An 18,048-nucleotide genomic window follows, 5' to 3' on the forward strand; every position below is an offset into this window, starting at 1 on the left:
TTTATAGGTTAAAATCTTATATTTTTTTTTGAGGGCTTTTTTTTTCCTCTTTTTTAAGTATGCTGAGAGAGGTCTTGCTTTTTTTTTTTTTTTTTTTTTCTCCTCCATAAAGACATCCAGTTCTCCCTGTGTGGTTTACTGAAGAGACTCTGTTTTTGTCAATATAGCTCTTGTTACTTCTGTCAAAAATCAGTGAGTCTGTTTCTGCTCTGGTCTCCATGCGGGCTGTTCTGCAGCGCCATGACCGTTCGGTTACTATCGCTCTGTAATGTATTTTAAGGCCGGGTATTATAAGGCCTCCAGCACTCCTATTCACTCAGGTCTCTCTCGGGTTTTTGCTTTGCTTTGGACCCCACCCCTTTATACCTGTGGGAAATGCCACGGTGGTGTTTTCACGGGAACTGCAATGAACCTACAGCTCACTCGGCAATATGGACTTTTTTTCCTTTAAAATTTCTTTTCTTCAACTTCTCTTCCAAACAATCCATCCATTTCCTTTTTCTTTAGGGTCTACCGTTAAACGTTACTGTGTTCCCTTTGAGGTACCACGGTCATCTTTCTTCGTCCACCTTGTGTCCCTATATTAATATTTGTATGCCTACCTGATTCACTGCCTATTGTTTTTTTAAAAACATGCTTTATTTTTAATTATGAGGGTGCACATGAGGGAGACAGGTGTCTGTGGAAGCCAGAAGAGGGCACTGGATCCTCAGAGCTGCCGTACAGCAACCGTGAGCCACACAGCATAGGTGCTGGAAATCAGATTCATGTTCTCTCCGAGAGCAGCATGCACTCCTGACTGCTGAGCCATCTCTCCAGGACGACTTCTATCAATTGTACAGGATGGCTTTCTCCTGCCATGTGTCCTGTGGCACCAGCTGGAAACATTACGCTGCTTTTCCAGGTTCAGTGTCTGTAAAACATCACTGATAATCATCACAGGCTGGGTCTCCAAGTGTCTTAATGGCCTAGGCTGCAAACACTACAGGCTCCACCAACCTTGGGGTACGTGTCAGCTTCCACAGGTTGTTTGGAGGCAAGGCTACCCCAGTGGGTCATGATGGGTGTACCACAACACTCCTGATAATAAGGCAGGGCACCTGTCAAGGTCTGAGGGGGACAGAAAGCTCCAATGGGAAGAAGACTGCAAAGCTCACTTACTTAGAGGGCATCTCTGGGTGAGAAGCTGCTTAGAGTGAGCCGACAAGGTGTTCCCCAAGGCCACAAAGCAGACCTGTGTGGCTCAACGGGCCAAGTCCCTGAGACGGGGCTGCTCGACTACTCCCTCAGGTTACAGCTTGATGCTGCCTGGTTCCTTTCTGAGCCACAGATGAGTCATTATCGCAAAGTTTCCTGTCACTGAATGTGGAGAGCCAACCACATGAACACAGGCAACATGAAGGTGACTGGAGGAGCTTGCAGACTCAGAGAATTAGGAGGCAGAGCCAGAAAAATCACTTGGGACCGGGAGTTCAAGTCCAGTTAAAAATCCACACATCGGAAGACACAACTCATAAACATTTCGAATACAGGACATTCACTGCCGATGATTATTACGTACTCGAGGGTGAAATGACACGACACCCGGCATCACATTAAAGCATTCTTGCATCTTCAAGACGGTTTTACCAATTTTCCTAAAAACTGGTAAGAATCTTGATTAACTTTCAAGCTTATTATTTAAGCATGTGAACTTAATGCTATGTATTTTGCTTTTGTTCATAATTGAAAACGTCCATAATAAAGGCTAAATAAGATGTTAAGCATTTATGGCTAACTCTAGGGACTGTGAGGATATGGACAGATGTATACGTGTGTTTAATAACCCTTTTCTTGTGGAGGAACACAGGAGTGAAATTATACAGTCCTTAAGATTTATTTTATTATAAAATAAAGAGAAGTGGATGGGAGAGAAGGTAGAAAAAGAAATCTGACTGAGAATTAAAGATTATTAGGGTGGGGAGACAGTTTGATTAACAAGGTGCCACGCCTTACCAGCATCCCCAGAACCCACATTTAAAAAGCCGGGGTACTCTGGGGCTGGGGATTTAGCTCAGTGGTAGAGCGCTTACCTAGGAAGCGCAAGGCCCTGGGTTCGGTCCCCAGCTCTGAAAAAAAGAACCAAAAAAAAAAAAAAAAGCCGGGGTACTCGCCTGCCATCACAGTGCTGGGGTGGTTGACACAGGCAGACAGCCTAGCCTAGCTGGTGAGTTTCAGGCAGTGAGATATCCTACCTCAAAAAACAAGGGTGACAGCACCTGAGGAATAACCCGTAAGGCTGTACTCTGGCCTCCACACGCATGTGCACATATTGCACACACACATGTGTTAACATACACACACACAAGGAACTAAAAGACTGTTGAGGCTATATAATGGCACACGGGGGCTCATGAAATGACATTGTGTGCCCGTGAGCATGCTTGACCTGTTTTCATAATCGTGAACCTGTTGTTACTGCCATCAGTAAGTAACAGGCCCAGCAGCAGTAAGCGGCCCACGGAGGAAGAAGTCTTAGCTATTCAGAAGGCCAAGTCAGATGGTTTGCTGGAAACCAGAAGCTCAGGTCCAGACCAGGACCACAGCAAGACTCAACAAATAAATGACAAATTGAAGAGCAATGCTCACTTTAATCTTTTATTTATTTTTAGGTGTATGGATGGGTGTTTTGCCTGCATGTCTATGCACTGCATGTGTGCACAATCCTCAGCTTTTACATTGGTTGTATGTGTGTGTGCAAACATGTGTGCACAAGCATGTGGAAACAAAAGAACAACCTAAAGGTTCTCTCCTTTCTACCATGTGGGTTCCTAGAATCAAACCCAGGTCTTAGGCTTGGCAGCAAGCACTCTCACCTGCTGAACCATCTCACTGGCACATCACCCCCAACACACACACACACACACACACACACACACGCACGCACGCACACGCACACGCACACGCACATACACACACATACACGCACATACATGCACATACACACATACATGCACACACACATGTATACACACATACACACATGTATACACATACACATGCACACACACACGCACACACACACACACACACATGCATGCACATGTTAAAAAATAAATAAAATTCTACGTACAAATCCAAACTTCCGTACTCCTTTGTCTCACCTGTTTGAACTTGAAACCTGGGATCTGGCACGAGGAAAGATGGTTTCACAGACAGGATTAAAGGAGTTTGGTCACGTACAAGTTTGCTGTTGATGAGGACGTTAATGACTGATATCGCCGTGTAAACAAAAGGGCCAGATGTTACCAGAAATGTGAAGTCTGTGAACAGTTCATAAACCTAGGGAAGTAAAAAAAAATTTAAAAAGACAATTCAAGCTTAGAGAAAACCATGTTAGATAGGAAAAAAAATAGCAGGTTAAATGGAAGGATAGATGCTTCAAAGAATATTAAGATTTTATTTGATATAGTCCCTTTACATTGTCCCGACTTTTACAGGAATGGCATAGGAGCAGCCAGAAAGGACAGATAGTAACATGGGTTGAAGAGTGAGTTATGGAAAACTCAAGGTTTCTGTCATGTTTAGGCCACATATAAAGGAGCAGTTGTTTCGCCAAGACTCATTGTTTAAAACAACGTGATTTCAGTGACTTAAACCATTTCCAAGTATATGGCATTATATAATTACATTAAAGGTAGAGGAACAGGGGGAACTAATTTTAAATACAACTCACTTAATACAGAAAACGTCATTCCAATGTGTGGTTAATACAAAAAAATTATTAGTGAGATATTCCTTTATCTGGTGCAGTTTTGAAACCTGGCATGCAGTTTACACTCATTAGCTCATGCCAGGCCCATTTAAGATGCCCCATGGCCAGTACAGCTCAGGCTCTGGTTAGACGGGGGCAGGACCGGCTAGAGCACAGCCAACATAAACAGTATAGAAATCCATCTCAGTTGTACTGAATGTACAAAAAGACACAAGTATCCTCACTCTGAAGTCAAGGACAGCAAACTGTTAAAGTTGCCCCGAACTATGCTGCCTCTGGTCTGACAGACTATTATGATTCTACAAATGCATCCCCCACCACACAGAGTAAAATGACATGTGAACAAAGATGCCAAGGAAAACTAGTGTACCAGGAGGAATGAGAAAGAAAAACCCAAGTGCAGAGCCCAGGGCTTTTACCACACACACCCCATGAGGCCCAGAAAGCATGCCAGACATCAGACTCCAAGGCTCAGAGTCTCACCTTTAGCTCCACTGCACGGTTGAAGTGAATTCTCAGCACTTCTTTAATTGATGTAATGATGTACTCCTGCACAGCTCGTCTGGCCAGCACTACAAATGAAATCCAATCACCAGATGCATTTTAGTGCTATTATGAAGCATGGAGGCGCCACTTCAGGAAGCCATGGCTGAGATGAAGCATGCTAGAAGCTTGTTTTGGAAAATAAAGCCCACACTAAGGACAGAGTAGAAAGATCTAAGTGCTGTGAAGTATTATAGAAAATGGAAAAACTGGGCTTAGCATCGACCCATCGCATTGAAAAAGTTGGTAAACCAGGGAGCAACTGAGGCCCAACCAAGGGGCAAGAGCTTCCCATTCCCACTTTCTTCTCAACAAATAACAGAATGTCTCCAGCTATGCATCCAAAGCAAAGGATGAGGCTTTAAAAGCTCTCAGAAGTAATATTTTTAAAGTCCTTGAGATGCTATTCAATGAACTGGTAATATCTTCCTGTGTTCAAAGCAGCTGTTGGGAGTGCTAACCACTACAGATGGGAGGAAAAACCCTTCATCATGTCCAAGTAATAACATTTTATACCAGGGTATAAAATATTTCTCATTCCAAAGTCTAGTTCTTTCTATTCATTTTTTCATTTAAAATCTGAATTTAAGAATCTGTACTGGGGCTAGAGAACTGACTCTGTGGTGACGACCCAAGCTGAATTCCCAGCACCCACATCAGGCAGCTCACAACCTTCATATACAGAGGATCTAACACCCTCTCCTGACCTCCACAAACACCTGTACTCACACACACACAAACACATACACACGCATACATATGTGCACATACACATACTTAAAAAATCTTTATAAATTAAAAAAATATAAACCTGTGCAAGTGAGTATGTATTCACCAGTAATTAGTACATCTCCCTTCTATTTCACAGTCCTTTTCTTTTCCCTTCCAGCCCATATGTAGAGTTATAATATATCTGATGTTCAGATTTGACTTAGGTATATGTGTGTGTTAGATTACACATATGTGCAGGTGATTGTGGAGAACAAAAGAAGTCTGTCAGACCCTCTGGAGACAGTTACAGGCAGCTGTGCGGTACCCAATACGAGTGCTGGGACTTGAACTCTGGTCTTCTGCAAGAGCAGCATCCTCTTTTAACTACTGAACCATCTCTCTAGTCCCACTATTCAATTTTTCATCATCCTCTTTTAATTATTCAAACTTAAAACAGAACCATTCTTCATTCTCCATTCATTATAAAAAAAAAAAAAAAAAAAAACAAGTGCTTAAGCTGTTTGATTGTTTCTCCAACAAGTGAGTGACAAGTGGTGAAGAGGTGAGAGTGTCACTTCTTTAGTTCATGGAGTCATTACAAACTCATGGCCCAGTCTGGCAACTCTGGCTGCTCCTACCAACAGCCAGCACAGCATGGCTTGCTAGGTTCTGACTGGACAGACTATGCCATGACCGATAAACAGAAAAACAAAATGAGGGGGAAGGTTTGAGGGAGGGAGGAGGGAAAGCAGGAGGAGCTAAACTTGAGGAAAGTAGGCATAACAGAACACCAAAATCAGAAGGCCTCAATGGAGGCAGGAGGTGCAGCTAAAGGAACCATTCAGGAAAGCTGAATGCCACTCAATGGCCCACTGACCACCACCACAACTGTCAACCTCTGTGGTTAGTCTAAGGAAGACAGGACACAGCAACGCTGTGATACAAGGACAAGAGTCTGGGAAATAGGAACCACCCAGAAACATGTATCATATAAACTGTTTTCTATCTCCAGTTTCTCCAAAGCTAAGAGAAGAGAGGTATGGAGACTTCAAGCAGTGCCTGTCTCCCCTCAGTGGAGGTCAGAGTCCAAGCATCTCCCTAAAAAGCCATCGTGGATCAACACCCCTGAAGTAACTCCACTTTATTATTATGGAGTGCCACCTAATCAATCAATCAATCAATCAATCATCAATAAATCAATCCTTCTATGTTTGGATAGATTCTCTTCCTGGAAGACAGCTGCCAAGAACAAAGAAGCCGACACACGTGCGGCTGCAGAGGATCTGATGTCTGTCCAGAACAGCGCTGGCAACACAGCTCCACCAGTTAACAAAGTTGCTGAGGTGCAGACGCACAACTGCTTTGCAATGCAAAGAGCAGTCAGATAAAGGACGCCAAATGCCATTAAAAGTATATCACACGTACCACTAAAAATTATACTGTGTGGTACCTGATGGTCAGAGACTCCTGAAATAGCTTCTAATTATCTACAGGGAAAAAAAATTATAAAATGAGCCACATCATTAACTATCACAAATACAGTGATCTCTAACTTGAAAGTTTCCAATCCCGTTTCCAGGCGGCTGTAGAACCAACCGTTTTGAAGCTGGCTTGAGACTGTCTTGTAAGGATGGAAAGTATTCCGCCTACAGTAAACAGATAAGTTAGTTAGTCGAGCCTCTATACTTACTGTCTACCCTGCTCTAATCTGCAGATTAAGTTCCCCAATTTTGTTTCAGCTTCATTTCCTACCTACTCCCCTCACTATCTGGTCTAATTTCTAGTCAACAGACTATCCACTGAAGGACATCTTCCCCCTTCTCCAGATGACAGCATTCTACTCTTACTTTCTTCCAAATCTGTATTTGACCATCTGAATTCCAGTTTGCCATTCTTATTACAGTTACCAAGAAAACACTGGGCTGAAGGGAACACCTGCTAATAGCTCACAAGACACCACGCCTATCCAAGTTAAGTCTGGTGAGGAAAAGCCACAGTCCCAAGACCTTATTATCCCTGAGGTGAGTCTGTCTTTCCAGGTACATTCTCGGGTACACTGGTTCAACGCAGACAGAGCAGGCCACCACTGAAAGCAGTTTGAATGCTACCAAGCAGGGCTGCAGACTGGAGAGGAGGCAATCCTGTAGTCAAAGTCACAGGACATTTGTTTGTTCAATCTTTTCCTCCTCGGGATCCAAGTGACACAAGAAAAAAAAATGCATAAAAGCAAAGGTAGGAACATGAAATTAGTAAGAAAATAGGAGCCATCCTGACTGGAACAAGAGTGGGTTTTGTTTGAACAGTGCATCCATGCGCATACTGGAGTCTAAGCTAAAGATACTAACAGAAACTCCACGGGTCGCTCAAATCTTCTATCTGTTCTTCTGGCAATTACTAACGAATATGCAATCTTGTGTGGTGCTCTGCAGTTATACATTTAAATCTTTACAGTAACCTAATGGAGCTTAGTAACACTACGGTCCTCCTTTAACGCGTGTGGACGCAGATTAAGAGGCTGCGTAATTTGATGGCTGGCTTTGTGAGACCAACACCTACTCTCCTAACCACAGTGGTGTCTCAAAATTCTGCACACAAACACCTCAGAGAAGCCCTCTAGCTCAGAGAGGTGACCGCAAGCAGGGCCTTACCAGTTGTGATCAAATAGACATCGGGAACTGTAATATCACACACATATGGCGGCTTGGCTGTGGCCAGTGCTGGTGTACCAACTGTGGCTTCAATCGTGGAGGTGGTAACAGGACCAAGGGAGGGTTGGGGAGGGGGGACACTGTTCTCCTGAGGGTTCTGACTCATAGGCTCGCTGTCCAGAGCAGAGTCCACGGTATCACCAGGGGCAGTGCTGGTGTTGGGCATGCTTGGTTCCTGGGATGTACTCGGTTCTGGGGAGGTATTGGGTGGTAAATCTGTGAGTGTCAATGATGAGTCCATGACTGGCTTTGTGGGCAGAGGTGAAGAGCTTACTTCAGAAACAAGTGATGAGGAGGCTGACAGGTACGGGTCAGAGATCGATTCTGTGCTGGCTGGAATGACACTGGAGGGTGTGGTTAAGACTGGCATGTGATGGTCCGTCTCACGCACACTGCCATCGGACGGTGCCAGAGTCAAGAATGGGGGTGACTCGGTTAACATGGGCGTCGAATGGAAAACGGTTGTCAGTGATGTGAGGTGAATCCCAGTTGTGGAGACGCCAAGGGTGGGCTCAGAGCTGGAGGGCACCAGGGTGCTGACTGTGGATTCATGAGGAATGGGTGAAAACTCAAAGGCAGAGGTAGTTTCAGAGAAAGCTGAGGTAACAACATAAACATCGGATTCTCTCAGTGAAACTCTCGATGCTTCGGTGAACTTGAGAGATTCAGAGAGGGAGCTTGGAAGTGAGGGCATTTCAGAGTGACTAGGAAGGACAGTGATTGTGTTCAAAGGAAGGTCTGCACTCGACCGTGACTGAGATGGCTCTAGACTTGTGGGATTAAGAACAGAAAGCTGAGGTGATTGCAAATCCATAGAGTTGGACAGTGAAAATGTCTCAGCCACAGTGGAGAAAGGTTGAGAAAAGAAGGCTGGTGGATCGCTTGACATCAAAGATGGGAAAGCAAGCACCTCTGACAGTGAAGGGGCTGGAGTGCTGAAGTCCAGGGGTGGGGTTGAATAAAAGCTGGATGTGAAATCCAATCCAGATTCGAGTTCCAGAGAGCTGGGAGGTGTTCCGTCAGAGAAAACTTTAGACTGTGCTGAGGGGAGCAGACTGTAAGAGGTGAGAAGGCTTGGGTTTCCGGCTGGAAGGGATGGAGTGTTTTGATTTCCAGTCAAGGAGAAAGATGAGTCAAAATGGGTGCTGGGGATGACAGAGGAGAACAGATGGGTGACACCAGATGACATCACTACATCGTTGGTGACTGAGAAGCCAAAAGTCGAATCAAGTGAGCTTAGTGTGGAGAGGCGGCTGTGGGGAGGGTACACCCGGGTGGTGGCAATGCTACTCACATCCACCTCAGGTGACACATCCGTGCTGGCTTTCCACAGCCCCACAGGTCTGGAAGAAAAGGAAACCACAGGTCTAGAAGGGAAAAGGGTATTAAATTCTTGAGGATCTTCGAGTTCAGAGGGGTCTGTGCCCACACTGCTCAATGGAAAAAGATGAGTTGCCTCCACTGAGGCAGTAGACAAAGTCTCCAGCCTGTCTCCCGATCCCATTTCCTTCTCTGTGAGGCTCCTGGCCAGTTCTTGCTGAGATAATGAGACAACACAAGACACACATCTTGTGTGTGGTCTCAGGGAAGCCTCAGGGCTCAGGACAAGAGGATGGTCAGTAAAACTGGGGACCATGGAGCTGTACCGTGATTCTAAGGCTTCCGTGGCCTCACTAGAGAGGAATGAGTTATCTGAAAAGCCAGGTAATTGGGTAGCAAAAGACACAGATGAAAGCGGGGTTGAAAATAAATCGGAAGGCGGACTGCTAAAAGCAGGGTCTGTGGGTGACGTGGTTTCGCTGGGGTGTGCTCTGAGAGCGATGGCTTTCTCTGGATGTTCACTCCAAGCAGTGGTCTCATTGGGGTATCTGTCCGTGCTTGTGGCCAGCGCACCCACTAGAGACTGTGAGACCTCCCACAGAGGAACAGATGGCTGTTGAGTCATGCCACCGCCTGACGGCTGAGACACTGAAATCCAGGAGCTGAAAAGGAGGTTCTCTGCACCCTCTGTTACAGAAGCCACCGTCTCTGGCAAAGCCTTTCTTGATAACTGGCTGTGACTTTCTGTAGGATGAAGCACCGAGCTCCCACTAGGAGTTGGAACGATGCCCTCAGACGTGAGAAAAGCTGACCAAGAAGTGCCAAAATAAGTGGACTCCACGTGTACAGTTGCCTGTGGCACTGTGTTCTGACATCCGGACAACACTTCATCCTGCAAAGAAATGGTGGGGAGTGATGGGGTCGAGCCAGGCTCCAGCGTTTCCTGGGGTGGGTCCAGTGGGCTCGGTGTGATATACCGCACTGGGGAGACCACCCGTGAAGAGGTCCAGTGAGCGTCTGGCAGAAAGTTATCCATCTCCTCCTCATCAAGAGCCACCTCATTACTCGTCACGGATATATAATTTGCCTCAAAGATGCTGTGCTCCACTGTACTTCGAGTCTGTTGTCTCTGGCTTAAAAAGGCCGTATCAAAAGAGGGAGGAGACGGAGAGGAGAGGACAAGGACAGAGATGCTTGGTTGGGACCTGGGAACAGTCTCTGATAAGGTCACTTGTGCAGCACTGTGCATGATGCTTGTCTCTGGCTGGAACTCCGAGGGGCGTAAAGAATGGCTGTGCTGTTCCAGGGAGAGTTCGTCTGGTAAGGAAAGCAAAGTTGAATTAGCGGCCATGCAAAAAGTCCGAGCGCTAACATTTCACCTCAGATGTAAAAATTCACTCATTTATCAAAAAAAATACCCATTCACTAAGGCTGGAGAGAGTTTGTGGCCACGTGGCTGCTCCTGCACAGGGCCTGAGTTCGGTTCCCAGCACCCATGGGGCAACTCAAAACCTTCTGTAACTCCAATCCAGGTGGCCTAGCACCCTCTTTTGGCCTCTGCAGATACCAAACACGTAAAATTATGTAAAATATTCATGCACATAAAATAAAAATACATTTTAAAAAAATCACTCACTACAGTCACAATTTGCAGAAATTCTAGTTGGAAACTAGACGATGCATACATTCACAATAATGTTTTTGCGTCATCTGTGCGTTCTTACAAAGCACACTTCTTATCCAGCTACAACCGTACAGAGAAGCTACAACTGAAGGTGAGCTGAAGGAAGAACGGCCCAGGGTCTGTGCCTGACCGCCATAGTGGAAAGGGCAGTTTGGAGTCCAAGCGATATTCTGTGAATCTATTTTGAGAACACACAATAACTTGTAAATAATACTTAGGCTCGTGGGTGGCGTACTTCTAGCTTCTGAAAGTCACGAACTCACACCAGTTATAAACTGTGTAAATTGCCACTCCCTTCCCCGTGGCATGACTTTAAAAAAACAAAAAAATAAATACGCAGGACTGTGGTTCAGTAGCAGAACACGGATAAAGGCAGGAGGCGTTAGTTTGATCTCCAACACTGAAGAGGATTTGGATCCCCTGGAACTGGAGTCACAGGTGGCTACAGACTGCCAGATGTGAGACCTGGGAACTGAACCCAGGTCCTCTGCAAGAGCAGCAAGTGCTCCTAACTGCTTATCGATCTCTCCATCCCCTAATTAAAAAACAAACAAACAAACAAAGAAACGTGACAAAACTGTTTCATGGTGGCACCACCGAGCATTTGCTATCTTCTGTACAGCCTAGCGGTGGAGTTCCCTGTGCAAATGCTTTTTATCTTGTCACATGCCGAGCGCAGGACAAAGAGTGGCTATTCTTCTCTGTGGTAAAATAAATAATGAACAAGTAAGGAGGACAATGAGAGGAAAACACAGCACACATTTAAAAGGTTATGGACTCATAATATTGCCCAACTGTGCTGATACACATTTCAAAGTCTGCCTAAGGATAAATAACTTTATCTGCCTTAAAACTCTGCTGTAGGGCTGGAGACCTGGTTTAGAGGCTGGGAGCACTGGCTGCTCTTCCAGAGGCCCTGGGATTGGATCTCAGCACCCACATGGTGGCCCACAACCATCTGTAACTCCAGTTCCAGGGGATCCGACTCCTCTTCGGACCTCCAAAGGTTCCTGCACACATGTGGCACAAAACCATACACTCACGCACACCCACATAATAATTTTTTAAACAATAAAAACACTCTGCTATGAGAGCCAAACAAAAGACAAGAGCCCTTCTAAAATGAGTCAGAAGCACGTCTTTGTGTGGACCAGAGGATGCAAGAGATAAAACACAATGAACATTTGTTCAGTGGCTGGTTGAGGACCCCAAAGATATGACGCAAATTACAATTAAATAAAAGGGCAGGGGCGAGGAAAGGCAAAGTGACCAAAAAGACTAAAAATAAACCCTAAAAGTCCCCAACTGAAAAGGCACAGGCACAAAAAAACCTTCACACTGAGGCCTGAAAGGTACCAACCTGGGCGGTTTTGTTCTCTCTGCCAAGGCCCGGGAGAGTCACCAGCTCCTCAGAGGCACAGCCGCAGGGCCAGAGGGAATTGCCTGTGCAGTTAATTCAGGAAGAGCTTAGAAAGCCCAGGTGAGGCTCTCTCCACATAAAAGGCACCAGGGACTCTCATTTCAAGCCCTGGAGATCAGTTTCCTGCTACAAAGCTTTAGATCACCCAAGAGTAAAAGGGTTTTTTTCTCTTTGAGGACAGAGAAGGGAAGGGGCTGGGGAGTTTCTGCTTCTCGGGCAGTGACGTGGGCGTGCAAATGACGCAGGGGCTTTGAGGACAAAGCAAATGCTGCAGTGTCCGCTTCTGTCCCAACTCTCTGTCTGATCGTCTGTCCCCCTGGGCCAGTATGGAGGCACTGTGTCCCCACATCACCTTCACTGGGCGCTCACCTGGACTCGGCCGTGCTACATATTCCAGACCAGATACTACCTACCACCCACATGCCGTCCGCACCAGTGATTAAAATTCAGCTGCAGAGTCACCCAACTGTCTGTCTGGGACTCACGCAGGCAAAACAAATGTGGCCTCCTGGATATGTTTTTAAGTCATTCTATTCTATCTTAAGCCCTTTCCTAACTACAGCAGAACACTGTTGAATCACGAACTCTTCCAGCCAACCGGATAAGACCCAAGTCAATCCCCTCCTGTCACAATGAGGCTTACAGGGTTTAAATTGGCTTGCTGAAAATACCCCCACCTCCTGAGGGTGGGGATGAGGGTGGGGGTGTCGTGGGACTGGCCAGGGTCTAGGCTAGAAAAGCAGCTCTTTAGATCACCCAAGATAAAAGGCTCTTCACAAAAAATGTTTTTTCTACAAAACGTTTTTCCAAACCAGTCCATTTTAACCAAAATGCGGCCATGTCAAATAAGCATGTCAAATTGTGTTGCTATGTTGTAATTGAACTGAAAGTACATGATATGTTTGGCTACCGGAATCTACCAAAGGCACTTGCCTGCTTTAGACTAAGTCCCACTGCCAACCTTCAGGCCACAGGCCTGAGTGCTGGCAAGAAAGGTCATCCTCTCTGAGTTGGCCTGGAGGACAACAGTGTCACCCATCTCTAAAAGCTTTAATCCAAATGGAACTTCTATGTTTTTGTTTGTTTGTTTGTTTGTTTTTGCTAAATTGTATAGTTCTCGAAACACGATGACCCATCTCAACTCACTGTGGACATTCAACCTACAAAACGAAAACGAGCCCCAGGAAACCAAGGCAGGCAGGTGAAACAGATGACCAATTTGGCAAATCATCACCAACTTTTCCCCTTCTAGTTCTCAGAAAGTCCTGCGGGGGATTTTCGGTGCCTTCTCACACCTGCACCCTTTTCCCAACTTAGAAAGCAGTGCCTTCCTTCTTTGCACAGCCCAAAAGAGACCAATATCCCCAGCCAGGATACTCGGTCCTCCACACCCTCCGGACAGCAGTAGATTAAGAAGTACTATTTTATACAAGTGTGTGCATGCGTGTATGCGTATGTCAGTTGCAAGAATCATACAAAGAACACCTGGCTATCCATGATCCAGTTTGATCTTAACCTTTGACATCCCACTCCCCAACCCCTCACCCATTAGCCATGGGGGAAATTATTTGGAGTCCTGTATTTCTCATGTCCTTGAAAACAGTAGTCTACCCCAGAACTCACGTTCTCAAACCTTGTCAAGTTGGAATTACATGGCACATATTTCCTCACGGCTCACTTTATAATTCCATGTTGCTTTTTCAGGATTTCTTTCCTTGCACACAGCAATGGCTCTTCAGTTGATCTTAGCCAATACAGCAAGAAGAGATAGTAGTTACAATTCTTAATGATTATCATTAAGTGTGAATTCTCACACACACACACACACACACACGTACAGACACACATGCAAACACACATACACATACATACACACACAAACACTCACACAAACACACACATACATACACATGCACAAACACACACACACATACATACACACAAAGTATTTGATCGTTCTACTGTGGATGAAGCGTCAGACCACTGGCAATTAATATTATAAACATTTCTGGTGTGACTTTTTCTACCCATTGTGTGTGTGTGTGTGTGTGTGTGTGTGTGTGCGCGCGCGCATGCGCGCACATATGTAAAAATAGAATACTGAGTCTGGAGACATGTCCATCTGGAAATTTGCAAAGCAAACAACATTATCTCAAAGTTGATGAGCCAATTTACACTCCCACTAGCATTAGATGAAAACCTGGCTGTCGATAAACCTCACTGATACTGGACATCCCTTGGTATACACATTTGTACCAACCTGGCTCTGTGAAATCTTAATTTTAATATGCATGGCTTCCTGCCCACTAACTCAGGCAGACTCCCCTTCCCATCCACCAGCAGGTCGTGTCGCCCCTTCCTGTGTCATGTGACCTCCACTACCTGTCATTCTATACAACTGTCCATCAGTGTCTTCCTGATGTAAAGAGGTTCTTACTACATTTCAGAGTCTAACATCCTAAGTCAGATATATGTCTTGAGTCGTGATTATTGCCTCTCTTTAGGATGTCTTTGGATCTCAGTTTTAATACAATCTAGTAGTATCTTTTGGTCTCAGTTTGATCCAAATTGTATATGTGTGTGTGCATGTGCGTGTGTGTGTGTATGTGTGTCTGTCTGTCTGTCTGTCTTTAAATATCCCCATCTGAACCACTGAGATGGCTCCACAGGGAGCTGCTGCTTAGCCTTAGACCCCCATGATCAAAGAACTGACTTGAAAACTGTCCTCTGTCCCTGCACACACACTGTCTGTCCCCTGTCCCTCTGCACACATGCTGTGTGTCCTCTCTCCTCTGCATGCACACCACAGCATGCACACTGTGGCATGCACAGGCCTATAAACAAATAAATTTAAAAAATAAACTTTAAAAGATAGAAAGGTTTCAGAAGTTGTCACCTCTACCGGAAGGTGTAATGATGCTTCTAGGCAACCTTCCTAAGTTTTTAAAGTGTTTGCCTTTCACATTTAGTACTAAATGAGCCTCAGAGTGTACCAATGTGTCTGTGCACACACACGTATGTGCAAATGAGGTACGAACATGGGTAAGACCGCCCCAGGCCAATGTTCTGTAAGAAGAGTCCACAGGCTTTCTTCTACTGGCTTACAGTGTAAGAAAGTGCCCGAACCTTCCGGGCACTTTCAGTGTAGCCTTCTGAGTTACAGTGTTGCAAAGACATGGCAAGCCCTAGAATGGGATCTGGCATAAACTCATGCTCTCCTTTCTTAAAAGTTTGCAGACGCAGAGGGGGTGGGGTGTGTAGGAGGCCCCTGGAGTGGAAGAGGGACAGGACTTTAAAAAACAGTCCACTGAGGGGCAGAGCCACAGAGGAGGCCAGTGTCTAAAGAGGAGAAAGCAAACTTCAAAACAAAACCCCACCTCAAGGTCAGGTGGTAGCTCAGTAAGTGTGAGAACTGGAGGGAACTGAACCACTAGAACCCACGTAAAAAGCCAGGTACACTCTGCACATTTATAACCCCATGGCCAGGGAAGTAGAAAGATGCAGGTTGACCCCTGGGCTCACTGGCCAGCCAGACGAGACTACTTGGAGAGCCTCAAGCCAATAGAAACCTTGTCTCAAAAAAACAACAAAACAAAACAACCAAAAAAGCAAACAGTGCCTGAGACACCGACAAACCTGAGGCACAAGGGTGAGAGTGCCAAGTAAGATCAGAAAGCAACGGGAAGCCCCTGAAGAGCACTATGGGAATCACGGATGCTGAAGTATACTTCCCTTGCTGCTGGATGAAGAGCCCAGAGCCCAGGAGGACAGAGATTCCCTTAGGCAGTCACAGTGGTTGAGCCTGAGCTGACTTAGATGCATGTAAAACTTACCAAGATTACCAAGGTGGTCTGGTGGCCAACAGCTATGACTAGCCATGAGAACCACAACTACTCAGACCCCGTGAAAGCCCATTCGATCAGGCATTGCTATTCACAAGGATCCCAGGGGATTAGAATGCCGGATAAAGTCTGAGGAGCCAGAGCTTATTCTAAGGAACCCCCTGTAGTGACATCTGCTGTGCAAATGGACACAGGGGCCCTGGGATAAATCTGCCAAAGTGAAGAAAGGCCAGAGAGGGAGGGATACCAAAAAGTGAGGTGACCAAGCAGAATCAACAGAGAGGGGTCGCCTATGTAAAGGACCCCAGGGGTGAAGACAGAAAGGCTGGACACCTCAAGATGCCAACGCTGGCTTCCAAGAATTAAAGAAGGGAAGGATTTTCAGGTAGACAGCTTTTCTGAGAGTTTAGCCATGTTGGAACAGAGAGAGACAAGATACATCTGGAGGGGCCCCAAGAGGTCGTTTGGTTCTTAGAGCCATAAAAGCTAATCATAAGAAAGCATCAGCCAAAATCAGAGATGTTCCATAAAAGACCAACTCCTCAAAAATGTCAAGGCCATAAAAGGCAAAGAACAAGTCCAGGGAGATGGCGAGGTAGGTTGAGCCCTAGAACCCCCAGTAGGAGCTGTATATGGTGTCGTGATCCCAACGGTCCAAGAGGGATGGGAGGAAGAGAGAGCAGCAGCAGCCAGAAGCGCACACACAGGACAACCACCCTGAAGTGTGCAACACGGCAGAAACAAGAGCACCCAGAGTCAACAGGGTGGGAGGAGAGAACCGGCTCCCAAACACTGTCCTCTGACCTCCACACGGATGCCACGGTGTGCACATGCCCACACTATACGCAAAACTCATTAACATTTTTATTGATTCTTTGTGAATTTCACATCATGTACCCCAATCCCACTCATCTACCCTGTCCCCTCCTATCTGCCCTCCACCCTTGCAACCTTCCCCTAAAAGAAAACAAAAACAAAACCATCTGGCCAAGGAAGCTGCAGTGTGTCCCACAGTACGCCCTTTCTCCCAAACAGCTTTACTTGCAAATGTTCACTACAAAGAGTCACTGGTCTGGTACAAAGCCTCTGGCTTCTGCGACACCATCAATACTGGATTCTCAAGGGACTCCTCGCAGATATCCTGTTGTTGCCCTGTGTTATGGAGATCCTGCAGCTTTGGATCTGCAGGACCAGCCCCTCCGTGTGCTCCAGCAGCTCACAGATGAAGTAGATGTTCGGGTGGACCCACTCAGAGCCCTAAATCTGGGTCTGGATGGAAGCTGTTAGTCAGCCCACCAGCCCTCCTGTGCCCACCACCACCACCACCACCACCACCAGGACCCTATTATGCTGCCCAAGTAAAACACCAGTCTCCAGAGTGCTTTAGCCATTAAAGGATGGGGCCAGCTCACCTGCCTGGTACAAGGGTCCCTCGCCCATGCCAACGCATTGCAGGAACCCCATCACCAAGGCCAGCTCTGTGCTGCCCAGGAAAGATGTGTGTCATCCCCACCCCTGCCTCACCCCACAAGTGCTGCAGCTGACAAGGAGCAGGGCTAGCTCTCCCCCTCTCACCCTTAGGTGGTGAAGTTAGGGCAAGGCCAACTCTCCTATGCTACCCAGGCAAGGGGAGGAGCCAGCTCTCCCCAGTTTGGTATCCAGAGAGGGGCAGGACCAGCTCAGCACAGTGCTCAGACTTCAGCATGACCTTAGGTGACAGCCCGGACCAGGGACTTACACATGGTCTTTGGTGGTAACACGGGCCTGGGATATCACAAACACAGACTCTGGCTGCTGCAGGACCACAGACTCCGACCTGGCCCTAGCGGCAGCTTGGGCCCCCAGACATCACCATGGCTTCAGGTGGTTGCACAGCTCCTTATGTCTGCAAGGTCCTCGCTGCCTGTGTCTCTAGTTCTTTGTTTTCTCTCCCATTCCTCCACCAGGTACTGCATCTTTCCCATCTTCCCATCATGTTCACTCGTCCTAGTGGCACCCTCTGTGGCAGGTGCCTGGGTGTCTTTCTTCCAGCTGCCCTGGGCCTACTTTTCTCTTCTTTTCTTTAT

At 46.4% G+C, this 18,048-nt stretch overlaps 1 protein-coding gene across 1 annotated transcript in view; it reads right to left on the bottom strand.

The window, feature by feature from the left end:
- Kiaa1549 (KIAA1549 homolog) overlaps window positions 1-18,048 on the bottom strand; it is a 127,607-nt gene that overhangs the window by 61,001 nt on the left and 48,558 nt on the right. Inside the window, 3 exon segments of the mRNA NM_001447383.1 lie at window positions 3,144-3,321; window positions 4,238-4,326; window positions 7,657-10,353. Of these exon segments, the coding sequence (NP_001434312.1) occupies window positions 3,144-3,321; window positions 4,238-4,326; window positions 7,657-10,353 (2,964 nt within the window).

Source organism: Rattus norvegicus, chromosome 4 (assembly GCF_021556685.1).
Source record: "Rattus norvegicus strain SHRSP/BbbUtx chromosome 4, alternate assembly SHRSP_T2T, whole genome shotgun sequence".
Lineage (NCBI taxonomy): Eukaryota > Metazoa > Chordata > Mammalia > Rodentia > Muridae > Rattus > Rattus norvegicus.